General features: G+C 37.5%; 1 protein-coding gene across 1 annotated transcript in view; it reads left to right on the top strand.

Moving 5' to 3' along the window:
- The window catches only part of MYO3B (myosin IIIB), a 600,588-nt gene that overhangs the window by 287,341 nt on the left and 297,234 nt on the right, over positions 1-16,013 (top strand). The window contains 1 exon segment of the mRNA XM_043993615.1: positions 3,689-3,818. Within this exon segment, the coding sequence (XP_043849550.1) occupies positions 3,689-3,818 (130 nt within the window).

Genomic DNA, 16,013 nt, shown 5'->3' with positions numbered 1-16,013 from the left:
GGAAGAGGATTCTATGAAGCAAAGAAAAGGAAATAGTGGAGATTGGTTAGTGCAAAGACACAGAGATAGGAGATGGCATGTTGTGTGTGAGGAACAGAGAGAAAGCCAGTTTGCTTGAATCAGAGAGTCCAGCAAAGGAAGTCATTTATAATGAGAATCGAAAAAGAGTGGGGCCAGGTCTGAAGGGCTTTAAGAGGTAAACAGAGGTGTTGTTATTCAATCATAGAGGCTTTAGGGAGCCACTGCAGTTTTTAAGTGGTGGAACAACATGGCCTGTTCTTCACTTATGGAAAATCACATTGGCAGCTATGTAGAGGACAGGTTGCAATGAGGAGAGATTTGAGTCAGGGAGACAAATTAAGAGGCCATTTTAATACTCTAGGTGAGAGGTGATAAGGGTCTGAGAATAAAGGTGGTAGTTGTGTGAGTAGAGAGGTGTTTTTGAAGTAGAAATAACTAGATTTGCAACTGATTGGATATGTGGAGTGAGGGAGAGTTAAGGATCAAGGATAACACCAATCAGTTAATCAATAAACATTCATTAAACACCTACTATGTCCCAGACACTGTGCTAAGTGCTGGGGATATGTTGTTGCTATTTAGTCAATTAGTCATGTCTGACTCTTTGTTACTGCATTTGGGGTTTTATTGGCAAAGATACTGACGTGGTTTTCCATAAAAGAGGCCAGTGTCACTGGATTGAAGAGTATAAGACATGGATTAAGGTGTAAGAAAACTGAGAAGGGGTGGAGGTGAAATAGGTTACAAAGGACTTTGAACACTAAACTGAGAGACTGGAAGAATGGTGGAAAGATGATGAGCTCTGTTTTGGATATGCTGAGTTCAGGATTTCATCTGTAAGATATTTACTTGTTCTGCCTCCCTCAAAGAGATATCACATCAAATGAAATAATGCATAGGAAATGCATTGAGAACTTCAAAATAATAGAATGGTATTATGCTCTAATAAACCATGAATATGAAGAATGCAGAGAAATATGGGAAGAATTGTATGAATTGATGCAAAGTGAAGTAAGCAAAACCAGGAAAACAATAAACACGACTACATTGGAAAAAACAGAAACAACAAAAATAAAAATTGAGTACTATGAAATTAAATGGCCAAATTTGGCTCTAAATAGAAGATAAGAAAATGCACTTCCCTCCCTTCTTTGCAGAGATGTGAAGATTAGGGGTGTGGATCATGGCATATAATCACAGCCTTGTTTAATAGTAGTTACTTTTGCTGAAGTGTTTCTCCCTTTTTATATTCTTATTTTAATGGATTACTGAAAAGGAAAGAGAAAAAATATATTGAAAAATAAAGGAGATATAAAGAGATATCAGATTTTTTTTATAAAAAGATAACTTTAAGATGCTCTATAAGTGGAGCAAAGCTGTCTCCCACATGTAGTATGGGGTATTATTGTGTGGTTTAAAGGAAGTAAGAATAGATATTTCTAGCCTCTTTTCCCTCCTCACCCCCTTCTCCAAGGAGACTTTAATTCCTGCCAAGAGGGGAAGCAGAAGGTTGAAGCCAGAATCTGGGCCACTGTGCTCTCCTCAAAGAGGGGGTATAAGGCTAGAATTATGTCTATTTGCTCACTTTTAAACATTATCAGTCTAAAGAATGTGGTTTTCAGGTTCAAGCTAAACTTCCATTTGCTGTTTCTTTTTTCTTTTCTTTTCTTTCTTTTTTTTGGGTGGGGGCGGGGCAATGAGGGTTAAGTGACTTGCCCAGGGTCATACAGCTAGTAAGTGTCAAGTATCTGAGTCTGAATTTGAACTCAGGTCCTCCTGAATCCAGGACTGGTGCTTTATCCTAGCTGCCCTCCCCCCTCCTTTTTCATTTGTTGTTTCTTTAATAGAGAAAAGAGTATTGGAGCTTTACATACAAGTCTTAACTTCCTTCCCACCAAATGCCAGTTCCAAAATAAACACAAATAGGAAGTAGCAAAGAAACCAATTTATCCAAGTCACTAGCAAATCAGAGAAAGTATACATAGGAGAATATATACTAGAAAATACAGAGTAAAATAGTTCTCTCATTGGGAGCAGGTATCTCAGTTCAACTAAGAGAGTGTCCCAGATCTCAACTAAGGGGAAATTCCCTAGTAAGTATAACAAGCCAAAGACAGAGACATGATGGAGATTGACAGCTCTTTTCATGTCAGCTTTTTTCCACGGTCTTATTCTCCCCTTGGCAATCTGAAGTAGGGTTGGCATCATCCATCTTCTCTCTCAAGCTGGAAGCCAGAAATACCTGTTGCAGTTGCAGAGACTAAATACTCAAGAGACTCAAAGGGACTAAAGAGGCCTCCTCTCTCTCAGTCTTGTCCCTCACACAGAAGTAGGGTGTTGATTTCCACCAATGAGGAAACAACAGCAAAGTGAGGAAAGATTCCCATACTGATGGGCTTTGGGACTCAGATCATATAAGCATAGGGTTTCACTGAAAGTAGACAAGAGACTACTCATTAGCAGGTTTGGTTACAGAGCACTTCAAATACATTATCTCATTTGATTCTTATAACAACCTTGTGAAATAGGCTGTTGTTGTTCACTCATTTTCAGTCATGTCCAACTCTTTATGACCCCATTTGGGTTTTTTTGGTAAAGATACTGCAGTAGTTTGCCATTTCCTTCACCAGCTCATTTTACAGATGAGGAAACTGAGGCAAACAGGGTTAAGTGACTTGCTCAGGGTCACACAGTTAGTGTCTGAGGCCATATTTGAACTCATGAAGATGAGTCTTCTTGATTTGAAGCCCAGTACTCTATCTACTACACCACCTAGCTCTGTGAAATGGCTATTATTATTATTATTCCCATTTCAGATATAAGAACCTGAGGTTCAAAGAGTTTAAATGACTTGCCTATAGGGGCAGCTAGGTGGCTCAATGGATAAAGCACCAGCCCTGGATTCAGGAGGACCTGAGTTCAAATCCAGACTCAGGCACTTGACACTTATTAGGTGTGTGACCCTGGGCAAATCGCTTAACCCTTATTGCTGAGCCAAAAAACCCAAAAAACCCAAAAAACCCAACTTGCTTATAGTCACATAGTGTCAGAGATGCGATTCAAATCTAGGTCTCTCCTGGCTCCTTCACAATACCATATTGCCTCTAATCCATAGTAGCAGCAGCAGCAGCAGCAGCAGCGGCAGCAGCAGCAGTAGTAGTAGTAGTAGTAGTAGTAACAAGAAGAATAACAGATTATTTCTATACATAACTGGATAGGGCAGGGACTAGACCTTTGAATTAATTAGTTTAGGAAATTTCCTTATGAGGAAGCTAACAATGCAGCTCAGCACCTCAGCAATAGAGCATTGAGAGGTTGTAACTTGCCCAGGGTCAGAATGTGTGAAAGGTGGCACTTGAACTCAGGTCTTCTAGCTCTGAAGCTAACTCTTATCATCCTACATGTTGCTGTACTTGTCCTTCACTGTAAGAGGCCTCTGACAAGAAGTGAAGGTGAAGGGGACCTGTCAGGAGCAGCACATCCACTGTGTTTTATTTTGGCTTGCTTGTCCAGATTTAGAAAGCACAGCTGCATCAGGTTTGAATTCTCCTCAGAGGTCTATCTTTAAACCACTGTCTGTCACAACTAATTACTCACCTTAGGCAAAATCTTCCTGTCACTGTCAGCAGGCAGCTTATTTTTTGCTTATTTACTGTTTCTGATGCAGGTTTTATACGATGCTTTTGGGTTCCTTGAGAAGAATAGAGACACATTACCTGCTGACATTGTCATGGTCCTGAGAACTTCAGAGAACAAACTTGTTCAGCAGCTCTTCTCCATTCCATTAACCAAAACAGGTATTTTTGTTTGTCTGCTAGGCTAGTCTGAGCCATGCTGCTCAAGTGGTTTCCATTAGCCTTGTGGTTCTGCTAAGCCTTCTAATCCTAGACAGTGATTTCAGAGTAAAAAGCCATTCAAATGAGATTTGAAAACTGCCTGATGGGTAAGGGGTCCAGGGAAGTGGTGCAGTGAGTCAGGAAGGGGGTTGGTGTGAACAATTTCTCTGGTTCCAGAAAGGTAGTTCTAAATAAGGACTCTTTGCTGATGTGCCATTTTTTTTTTTACACTTGCCATTTTCTTTTTTTGTGGCATAGTGGATAAAGTATCAGACTTGAAGTCAGGAAGACTCATCTTCCTGAGTTCAAATCTGGCCTCAGATACTTACTAGCTGTGTAATCCTGGGCAAATCACTTAACCCTGTTTGCCTCAGTTTCCTCTTCTGTAAAATGAGCTGGGGAGGGAAATAGTAAACCACGCTAGTATCTTTGCCAAGAAAACCCTAAATGGGGTCACAAAGAGTCAGACATGACTGAAAAACAACTGAACAGGGGGCAGCTAGGTGGTGCAATGGATAAAGCACAAGCCCTGGATTCAGGAGTACCTGAGTTCAAATCCGGCCTCAGACACTTGACACTTACTAGCTGCGTGACCCTGGGCAAGTCACTTAACCCTCATTGCCCTGCCAAAAAAAAAAAAAAGAAAAAAAGAAAAACAACTGAACAACAGAATGTATATATGTGGATGTAGACCTAATTGAAAAAGAAAATCCTGTCATTCATATTTCTTCATAACTGCCCCTCTCACATTTATAGTCTTCTTACATCTTACTCCTTACCTCTTGCTCACACTCCACTGCCTACCACCCCACCCCATAATCTTTAATCCAGTGACATTGACCTCCTTGCTGTCCTTCAAACAAGATGCATCATCTCCTAACTTCCAGAATTTTCACCATCTTTTCCCCATACCTGGAATCTTTCCTTCCTCATCTCTTCCTCCTGCCTTTCGTGGCTTCTTTTAAATCTCAGCTAAAATTCCACCTTCTACAGAAAGGCTTTCCCAATCCTTCCTACCTAATGCTAGTGCTTTCCTTCTGTTGATTAGTTTCAAGGTATCATGTTTATACCTTGTTTATCCATAGCTTTTTATATGTTGTCTTCCCCATTAGATTGTGAGCTCCTCAAGGGGTAGTCCTGTCTTTTGGCCTTTTCTGTATCCCTAGAATTTAGCACAGTGCCTAGCAAATAAAAGGTACTTTATAAATATTTATTGAATGAATGATTGATGCAGATTAAATGTAGATATACAGTTGATCCTCATTATTTTTGGATTCCATATTTGTGAATTCACCCACTTGCTAATATTTATTTATAACCCCCAAATCAATATTTGCTGTGTTTTAGAGGTCATTCTGAAATGCCATGTCTTTCAGAAAGTCTTTTCTGACTAATTGAAAGTGAGATTGTGAATGCCCTGAGGCCTCTCTATTTTCAAAGGGAAACTTTTATTATTTCTATTTTTGATCCCACAATATGAATTTAACTTCTTTGTATATATAGAAATAACAACCCAAGTCATTCAGTCCAATAAGTCTATGACTCAGTAGAAAAGGTCAAGGGTAGGTGTTTTTTTAATAGTGTATTATTTTTTCCAATGTAAAATACCTTTATATGTAAAGACAATTTTTAACATTCATTTTTTCCAGTATTGATAAAAGCAAATAAGATAATTTTATTTAAATGGGGAAAGTACCCCCCAAAAAACACAGAAATTTTCATTTGACAATTTTATGGGAAATTTTCAATGTTATACATGTATGTTGTGAAGTAATCTCATTTTAGTAGTGTGGTCTACATTTGGGGTCTAATACAGTATTGGCTTTCCTTCTCTCTTCTCCTTTTCTATGCTTTATAGTGAAATGATCTCCATTTGTTTCACCTTTTTAAAACCAAGCATTTTCATAACATAGTACAATAAAAGAGATGATTGCACATGAAACTGCAAATCTACTATGTACAACTTGCTATTTCTTTTATTTTTTTAATTAATAAAGTATTTTATTTTTTTTCCTGTTACATGTAAAGATAGTTCTCAACTTTTGTTTCCAATTTCAGATTTTTCTCCCTCCCTCCCCTCCCTCCTCCCTCCCCTCCCTCCCCCCCTCCCCTAGACAGCAGGTAATCTGATATAGGTTGTGTGTGTGTATATATATATATATATATATATATACACACACACACATATATATATGTATATGCATATGCATATGTATATATGTATATATATACATATATACACATAATAACATTAAACATATTTCTGCATTAGTCATAAGAGAAAAATCAGAGCAATGACGAAAAACCTCAAAATAGAAAAACATCAGCACCAAAACCAAAATAGTATGGTTCATTCACCAACTACTCCACAGTTCTTTTTTCCCCTGGATTTGGAGATCCTCTTCTATCATGAGTTCCCTGGAACTCTTCTGTACCATTGCATTGGTGAGAAGAATATAGTCCATCACAGTAGATCAACACTCAATGTTGATGATACTGTGTACAATGTTCTTCTGGTTCTGCTCATCTCACTCATCATCAGCCCACGCAAGACCCTCCAGGTTTCTCTGAACTCTTCCTGCTCATCGTTTCTTACAGCACAATAGTATTCCATTGTATTCATATACCACAACTTGTCTGGCCATTCTCCAATTGATGGGCATCCCCTCAACTTTCAATTCCTTGCCACCACATAAAGAGCAGCTATAAATATTTTTGTACACGTGGGTCCCTTTCCCCTTTCCATGATTTCTTTGGGCAAAAGACCCAAAAGTGGTATTACTGGGTCAAAGGGTATGCACAGCTTTATAGCCCTCTGGGAATAATTCCAAATTGCTCTCCACCAACAATGCATTAGTGTTCCAATTTTTCCACAGTTTCTCCAACATTTATTATTTTCCTGTTTTGTAATTATAGCCAATCTGATAGGTGTCAGGTGGTACCTCAGAGGTTTAATTTGCATCTCTCTAATCATTGGAGATTTAGAGCATTTTTTCATATGGGAATAGATAGCTTTGGTTTTTTCATCAGAAAACTGCCTGTTCATATCCTTTGACCATTTCTCAATTGGGGAATGAATTGGATTCTTATAAATTTGATTTAGTTCCCTATATATTTTAGAAATGAGGCCTTTATCAGAAGTACTGGCCTCAAAAATTGTTTCCCAGCTTTCTACCTCCCTTCCAATTTTGGATGCATTGCTTCTGTTTGTACAAAAATTTTTAATTTAATGTAATCAAAATCATCCATTTTACATTTTATAATATACTCTATCTCTTGTTTGGTCATAAACTGTTTTCCTTTCCAAAGATCTGATAGGTACACTATTCCTTTCTCTCCTAATTTACCTATGGTATCACCTCTTATGTCTAAATCATGTATCCATTTTGATCTTATTTTAGTATAAGGTGTCATATGTTGGTCTATGCCTAATTTCTGCCATACTATCTTCCAGTTTCCCCAGCAGTTTTTGTCAAATACTGAGTTCCTATCCCAGAAGCTGGAGTCTTTGGGTTTATCAAACACTACATTACTAGTGTCATTTACTACTGCATTTCCTGTGCCTAGCCTATTCCATTGATCCTCCACTCTATTTCTTAGCCAGTACTAGATAGTTTTGATGACTGCCGCTTTATAGTAAAACTCTAGGTTTGTTACCACTAACGCACCTTCCTGTGAATTTTTTTTCATTATTTCCCTGAATATTCTTGACTTTTTGTTTTTCCAGATGAATTTTGTTATTATTTTTTCTAGTTCTATAAAATAATTTTTAGGTAGTCTCATTGGTATGGCACTGAATAAGTAAATTAATTTGGGTAGTATTATCATTTTTACTATATTAGCTCTGCCTATCCATGAGCAATTGATATCTTTCCAATTATTTAGATCTGATTTGATTTATGTGAAGAGTGTTTGGTAGTTGTGTTCATAGAGTTCCTGGGTTAGTCTTGGCAAGTAGACTCCCAAGTATTTTATATTATCTACCATTACTTTAAATGGAATTTCTCTTTCTATCTCTTGCTGCTGGACTTTGTTGGTCATGTATAGAAATGCTGATGATTTCTGTGGATTTATTTTATATCCTGCTACTTTGCTAAAGTTGTTAATTGTTTCAAGTAATTTTTGAGTTGATTCTCTAGGATTTTTTAAGTATACCATAATATCATCTGCAAAGAGTGATAGTTTTGTTTCCTCTTTGCCTATTCTAATTCCTTTAATTCCTTTTTTTCTTCTCTGATTGCTAAAGCTAACATTTCTAGTACAATATTAAATAATAAGGCTGATAATGGACATCCTTGTTTCACCCCAATCTTATTGGGAAGGCCTCTAATTTATCTCCATTGCATATAATACTTGCTGATGGCTTTAGGTAGATACTGTTTATTATTTTAAGGAAAGCTCCACCTATTCCTAAACTCTCTAGTATTTTTATTAGGAATGGGTGTTGTATTTTTGTCAAAAGCTTTCTCTGCATCTATTGAGATAATCATATGATTTTGGTTGGTTTTCTTATTGATGTGGTTGATTATGTTAATAGTTTTCCTAATGTTGAACCAGCCCTGCATTCCTGGTATAAATCCCACCTGGTCATAGTGTATTATCCTGGTGATCACTTGCTGTAATCTCCTTGCTAATATCTTATTTAAGATTTTAGCATTAATATTCATTAGGGAAATTGGTCTATAATTTTCTTTCTCTGTTTTTGCTTTGCTTGGTTTTGGTATCACCACCATATTTGTGTCATAAAACAAATTTGGTAGAACTCCTTCTTCACCTATTTTTCCAAATAATTTGTATAATATTGGAATTAATTGTTCTTTAAATGTTTGGTAAAATTCTTAGGGAGTTCATTAATGGCTTGTTCAATTTCTTTTTCTAATATGGGTTTATTTAAGGATTTTATTTCCTCTTCAGTTAACCTGGGCAGTTTGTATTTTTGTAAATATTCGTCCATTTCATTTAGATTGTCAAATTTACTGGCATACAGTTGGGCAAAATAATTCCTAATTATTGATTTACTTTCCACTTCATTGGTGGTAATATCACCCTTTTCATTTTTGATACTGGTAATTTGGTTTTCTTCCTTCTTTTTTTAATCAAATTAATCAATATTTTATCTATTTTATTGGTTTTTTTCATAAAACCAGCTCTTAGTTTTATTGATTAATTCTATAGGTTTTTTTGCTTTCAATCTTATTAATTTCTCCTTTAATTTTCAGGATCTCTAGTTTAGTATCTAATTGGGGATTTCTAATTTGTTCTTTTTCTAGTTTTTTAAGTTGCATGCCCAATTCATTAATCGCCTCTTTCTCTTTTTTATTCATGTAAGCATTTAGAGCTATAAATTTTCCCCTAAGCACTGCTTTGGACACATACCATAGATCTTGGTATGTTGTCTCATTATTATCATTCTCTTGGATATAGTTATTGATTGTTTCTATGATTTGTTGTTTGGCCCATTCATTCTTTAGAATGAAATTATTTAGTTTCCAATTGATTTTCATTCTACTTTTCCCTGGCTCTTTCTTACATGTAATTTTTATTGCATCACGATCTGAGAAGGATGCACTTACTATTTCTGCCTTTCTACATTTGACTATGATGTTTTTGTGCCCTAATACATGGTCAATTTTTGAAAATGTGCCATGTACTGCTGAGAAGAAAATATGTTCCTTTCTATCCCCATTCAATTTTCTCCAGACATCTATCATGTCTAACTTTTCTAGTAATCTATTCACCTCTTTCACTTCTTTCTCATTTATTTTTTGGCTAGATTTATCTAATTCTGAGAGGGGGAGATTCAGATCCCCCACTAGTATAGTATTACTGTCTAATTCCTCTTGTAACTCATTTAACTTCTCCTCTAAGAACTAGGATGCTATACCACTTGGCACATACATATTTAATATTGATATTACTTCATTATCTATAGTACCTTTTAGCAAGATGTAATTTCCTTCCTTATCTCTTTTAATGAGATCTATTTTTGCCTGCGCTTTGTCTGAGATAAGGATTGCTACCCCTGCTTTTTTTACTTTAGCTGAAGCATAATATATTCTGCTCCAGCCTTTTACCTTTACTCTGTGTGTATCTCGCTGCTTCAAATGTGTTTCTTGTAAATAGCATATTGTAGGATTCTGGTTTTTAATCCACTCTGTAATTCACTTCCGTTTTATAGCAGAGTTCATCCCATTCACATTCACAGTTATTATTATTGACTGTCTATTCCCCTCCATTCTATTTACCCCCTTTGTACTTTTCCCCCCTTCTTTCACCCTATTCCTCCTCACCAATGCTTTACTTTTTACCCCTGCCTCCCCCATTCTGCCCTCCCTTTTTGTCACCCCCCTCTCTTTTTTTTTACCCTTTTCTCCCTTGCTTTTTTCCTCCCTTCTTTCAGTCCCCCCTTTCTCTTCCCCTTTTGCTTCCCTAAAGAATGAGCTAAGTTTCTTTATCCCAATGAACGTATATATTATTCCCTCTTTGAATCAAATCTAATGAGAGTAGGATTGAAACAATGTTCACCCCTCCTTTCTTTCCCTCTATTGTAATAGGTTGTTTTTTTCATCTCTTCATATGATATAATTCATCCCATTCTACCTCCCCTTTCCTCTCCTCCCCATAGACTCCCTTTTTAACCCCTTAATTTTTTTTTGTATCATCACATCAAAGACAATTTATATTTATGCCCTCTGTGTAAAGTCCTTCTCTCTGCCCAAATACACTTATAGTTCTTAAGAGTTATGAGTATTATCTTCCTGTGCAGGGATATAAACAGTTTAACCTAATTGAGTAACCTCTTTTTCCCCTCTGTTTACCTTTTTAAACTTCTCTTGAGTCTTGTATGTTAAGATTGAATTTTCTCTTCAGTTCTGGTCTTTTTGTCAGGAAAGATTGAAAGTCCCCAATGTCATTAAATGTCCATCTTTTCCCCTGAAAGAGAATGCACATTTTTGCTGGGTAATAGATTCTCGGCTGCAATCCAAGCTCTTTTGCCTTCTGGAATATCATATTCCAAGCCTTTTAGTCCTTTAATGTTGAAGGTGCCAGGTCCTGAGCAATCCTGACTGTGGCTCCATGGTATTTAAATTGCTTCTTTCTGGCTGCTTGGAGTATTTTCTCCTTCACCTGATACTTCTGGGATTTGGCTACAATATTCCTTGGAGTTTTCCTATTGGGGTCTCTTTCAGGAGGTGATCGGTGGATTCTTTCAATGATGATTTTATCCTCTGATTCTTTGATATCAGGGCAGTTCTCCTTAATAATTTCCTGGAATATGGTGTCTAGATTCTTTTTCTGGTCATGGCTTTCAGGCAGTCCAATGATTCTCAAATTCTCTCTCCTCGATCTGTTTTCCAGATCAGTTGTCTTTCCATTGAGGTATTTCACATTTTCTTCTATTTTTTCATTCTTTTGATTCTGCTTGACTGATTCCTGGTGTCTCATGGATTCCTTATCTTCCAGCTGTCTGATTTTAATTTTTAAGGCATTGTTTTCTTTTCTTTTTTTTTTTTTTGCGGGGCAATGGGGGTCAAGCGACTTGCCCAGGGTCACACAGCTAGTGTCAAGTGTCTGAGGCAGGATCTGAACTCAGGTACTCCTGAATCCAGGGCTGGTGCTCTATCCACTGCACCACCTAGCCGCCCCAGGCATTGTTTTCTTTAGTGAGATTATGCACCTTTTTTTCCATTTGGCCAAGTGAATTTTTTAAGGCATTGTTTTCTTCAGTGAAATTATGCACTTTTTTTTTTCCCCATTTGGCCAGTCAATCTTTGTGCTTCCTTTTCCAAGCTGCTGATTCTTTTTTCATAGTTTTCTTGTTTTGCTTTCATTTCTCTCCCCATCTTTTCTTCTACCTCTCTCAATTGATTTTTTAAATCCTTTTTGAGCTCTTCCAGGAAGGCTTTTTGTTCTTGAGACCAATTCACCTTCCCTTGTGAGGCTTCACATGTAGGCAATTTGAGGGTATTGTCCTCATCTGAGTTTGTGTTGGCTTCTTCCCTATTGATACAGAAGCTCTCAATGGAGAGGGCTCTTTTTTTGCTTCTTATTATTGCAGCTTATTTATTATTTTTTAAGTTGAGGTCTGCTCTGGGGGCACCAGGGTCCCTGTTTTGGGCTTCTTGTGCAGGGTTATAGGTGCTGTGTGACCAGCTTCTTACTCTGAGGCCTTTAGAGTGTGTGCAGTTCGCCCCCCTGCACTTCCTGTCTTAGCGTGCTCAGCCAGGCGCCTGATCCAGTCTGTCCCTTTCGTGGCCCTATAGCTGGCAACCTGCCCTCCCGGCCAGTGCAGGTAGGTTTTTCCACTGTCTTTCTTGGCCACCAGATTTTTGAGCCAGGTTCCAGGGGCCTCAGTTGTTCGGCTGTGGCCCGCAGCTCCTGCTGACTTGCCCCGACCCCCTCGGTGCTGGGTGCTTTATCCACTGTGCCACCTAGCTTCACCGGCCCTGGATTCAGGAGGTCCTGAGTTCAAATCTGACCTCAGACACTTGACACTTACTAGCTGTGTGACCCTGGGCAAGTCACTTAACCCTTATTCTCCCGCCAAAACAAAACAAAACAATATTTCTGGTACTGTATATGATGTTCTCTTGGTTCTGTTCATTTTACTTTTCATTATTTTGTGTGAGTCTTTCCATATTTTTCTAATATATTAACATTCATTTAAAATTTTTTTTGAGTTCCAATTGTTCTCCCTCCTTCCCTCCCTCCCCTTCCCCCTCCCTAAAAAGATAAGAATTTTAAATAGGTTATATGTGTGCAATCATGTAAAACATATAGTCATATTATGAAAAAAGAAACAGACCCAAAGGAAAAAAAAAACATGCAAAAGATAAAGAAAGTGAAAATAGTATGCTTCTATCTGCATTCAGACTCCCATCAGTTCTTTCTCTGCCTATGGACAGCATTTTTCATCATGAGTCCTTTGGAATTGTCTTGTATTATTGAATTGCTAAGAAGACCTCAACTATTCATAGTTGATCATCACACATTACTACTGTTACTGTGTACAATGTTCTTCTGATTCTTGTCACCTCACTTTGAATCAGTTCATGTAAGTCTTGGTAAATTTTTCTGAAATCTACCTGCTCATCATTTATTATAGCCCAATAATATTCATATGTAGGGTAGGTGTTCTCAACATATTTTTCTGCCGTGGATCCTTGTGCAGTCTGGGAAAACCTTTACACACCCCTGACAAGCTGTATAATCCTGGGCAAATCTCTTAACCTTTCTTTGGCTCAGTTTCTTTAACTATAAATGTGAATAATAACATAGCATCTACCTCCCTGGGTTGTTAGGAGTTTCAAAAGTGTAGAACAGCAAAAAATTTGAGTCACCCAAACGTTCACATTCACAGCTGATGGGAATAAGGTGATGATGCTTTGCCTTCTTGTTTCAGCTCTCATATTGTAAGCATGTATCTTTTTATCAATTTAGTGCCATGTTTTTCATATTTTTGTGTTTTTTTGATAGTGATTTCACCATTTCAAATGGCCTCCAAGTATAATGCCGAAGTGTTCCCTAGTGTAACACAAGCATAATAAAGCTGTGACGTCCCTTACAGAGAAAATATGTGTGTTAGAAAAGCCTCATTCAGGCATGAGTTATAGTACTGTTGGCTGTGTTCAATGTTAATGAATCAACAATATAGTACATCCAGACAAAGAAAAAGGAAATTCACCAATTTCTACTTGAGACTGCTCTGGAAAGTGTTAAAGTAAATGTGACTGGAGGCTTGCAGGATCCTAACCAGGTATTTCTTCTAGGAGCAGTGGCTCAGTATTCACTGATTCAGTGTTTGAAATGATTTGATAGAATATAACTATTCTGAATGTTGAGAATGAACTGTAGCTACAGACATTGACATACACATAGTCAGATATAAGTATAGACATAGATATAGTCATAGACATAGATACAGGCATAGACATAGACATAGATATAGATGTAATAGAGGTGATCAATGAAGCCCCTGAACTGCTGGCCTACATATAACACCTCCAATGTAGCTGGCCATTTGCATCTGGCTCCATGGAAAGATATGCTCAGGTTAAGTACTAAAAGACTTGTGCTTTGAGTTGATGAAGCAGTTCTTCATTGGTCCCCATGACCGGATGACTAAATCGAAGATTGTCTACTGAGTTTGGAAGTGTCTCCCACTCACTATGGCATAAAAAAAGAACAAAGCCCATCCATTTCCTCTCTTCTTCTCTCTTTTGAAATTCTGCCAATTCTTCCTTGGTCTCCCAACAAGGCAAAAAGGGCATTTTTTTCTCCTTTCCCTACCCAATAATCATGGCAGTGAGAACATGGGCTCATAGTTGCCATGGCAATTGGGTTGTGGGGAAGAATTGCATCTATTATTTCAGCCATATAGAAGTTCCCTCTCTCTACCAATGCAGATTGGTAAAGAGTTGTCCATAGCCCTAAGAGGTTAAGTAACTTGCCTAGAGTCACACAGCTGTAGATATCAGAGGTGAAACTTGAACCCAGGACTACCTGACTCTGAAACTCGTTCCCTATCCATTATTTGTTCTCTGTTTGACTGTCTCTCTCTTTCTCTCTCTCTCTGTACATACACCCACATTCCAAATAATTTATAGTATTATATTAGTTATATAACATTATTACATTGCATTACATGTCATTTCCCTGAAGTTGATAGTGTTAATGTAACTAGTAAGTTGGAAGTTGATGGTTATAGTTCCCCTGTATTGGTAGGATTGCTTCTACTGCTAATTACACAAAGGACCTTCTATGGATTCCTATTAATATATAACTAATTGATATGAGCTTCTGGAAATGACAAACCAAATTGTTCTGGATTCCTGTGTTCCTTTCTCAGCATCTTTCACCGAATCTGAAGGCCCCAGCCTGAGAAGCTTGTACAACCCTTACTTCCATTCTCTCCCACAGATTTTTGGTCCATTTTTACAGTTTTATCAACATGAACTCCACTAAGGTCTTACCATAATGCCTCATTGAGGTGTCCCTGTCTTCTCAAAGGCTGTGCCAGGGCAATATATGTTTGGATGGATCCTAACAATCTAAAAGGACTTGGAAGACTGATTGTTGCCTAGAACCAACTGAGCTGAGCTCAGAGAGGTTTGTCACTAGGGTGGAAGCAGAGAAAAGGACTTTTTGGCTGAACCAGTTGTCAAATAACATTTAATAAGTCATAAAGGCATTATGATCTGATGCTGCACAGAAAGAGCACTTACACCCCTGTATATAGCTCTTTCCCAAGTACTTAAAGGGCTGGCAGGTGTAAAAGAAGAATTTGAATTGTTCTTTTTGGCCTCAGAGGGCAGAACCCCAGGACCAATGGAAGTAGATTACAAAGAGGCAGATTTAAATGTGCAGCATGAAAAAAATAATTCCTACTATTTAAAGCTATCCAGAAGTTAAACGATCTACATTGGGGGTGGGTTCTCTCTCTCTCAGTAAGTCTTCAGGCAAAGTCTGGATAGTTTCTTGTACAGTTTTTTTTTATAAAGGGAAATTCTTAAAAATTTACAGGTTGGTCTAGATGGCCTCTGAGCTTCATCCCAACTTAGAAATTATATGATTCCAGGAATTAATAAAAACTTAATGTGCTAAACTATGTATTTGAATAGAGAATAAATAAGCCTAGAAAGACTCCTGGTTACTTTATATTGGGTGGACAAATTCAGAATGGGTTTGACATGAGTTGAATCTTTCTAAGGGGGTTTTTATTTATTTACCTTTATCTAGGTAATAAAATTCAGTTCCATCAAATGAGATAGGGATAGGAACTGTACCGTCATTTTATTGGTAAAGAAAACTTCAAGGTGAAGAAACTCCCTCTTTCCAGGCAGAAACTTATATTCTTTGTGAATATAAGTCTTCTCTGAAATTTATATTCTTTAAGAGTTGATTAGAGTATGTCACATACAAAATATCAAAAAGGTAGACTAAGGTAAATGTCTCCAAGCAAGATATCATTTATTAATGGACATTTGTTGTTCAGTCATTTCAGTCATGTCCTATTCTTTGTGACCCCATTTTGGGTTTTTTTTGGCAGAGATACTAGATTGGTTTGCCATTTCCTTTTCCAGCTTATTTTACAGATGAGGAAACTGAGGCAAAGAGGGTTTAGTGATTTGCCCAGGGTCATACAGCTACTAAGTG

This window comes from Dromiciops gliroides, chromosome 3, assembly GCF_019393635.1.
Source record: "Dromiciops gliroides isolate mDroGli1 chromosome 3, mDroGli1.pri, whole genome shotgun sequence".
NCBI classification, from domain to species: Eukaryota; Metazoa; Chordata; class Mammalia; order Microbiotheria; family Microbiotheriidae; genus Dromiciops; species Dromiciops gliroides.
This window is presented reverse-complemented; position numbering and strand designations above follow the sequence as displayed.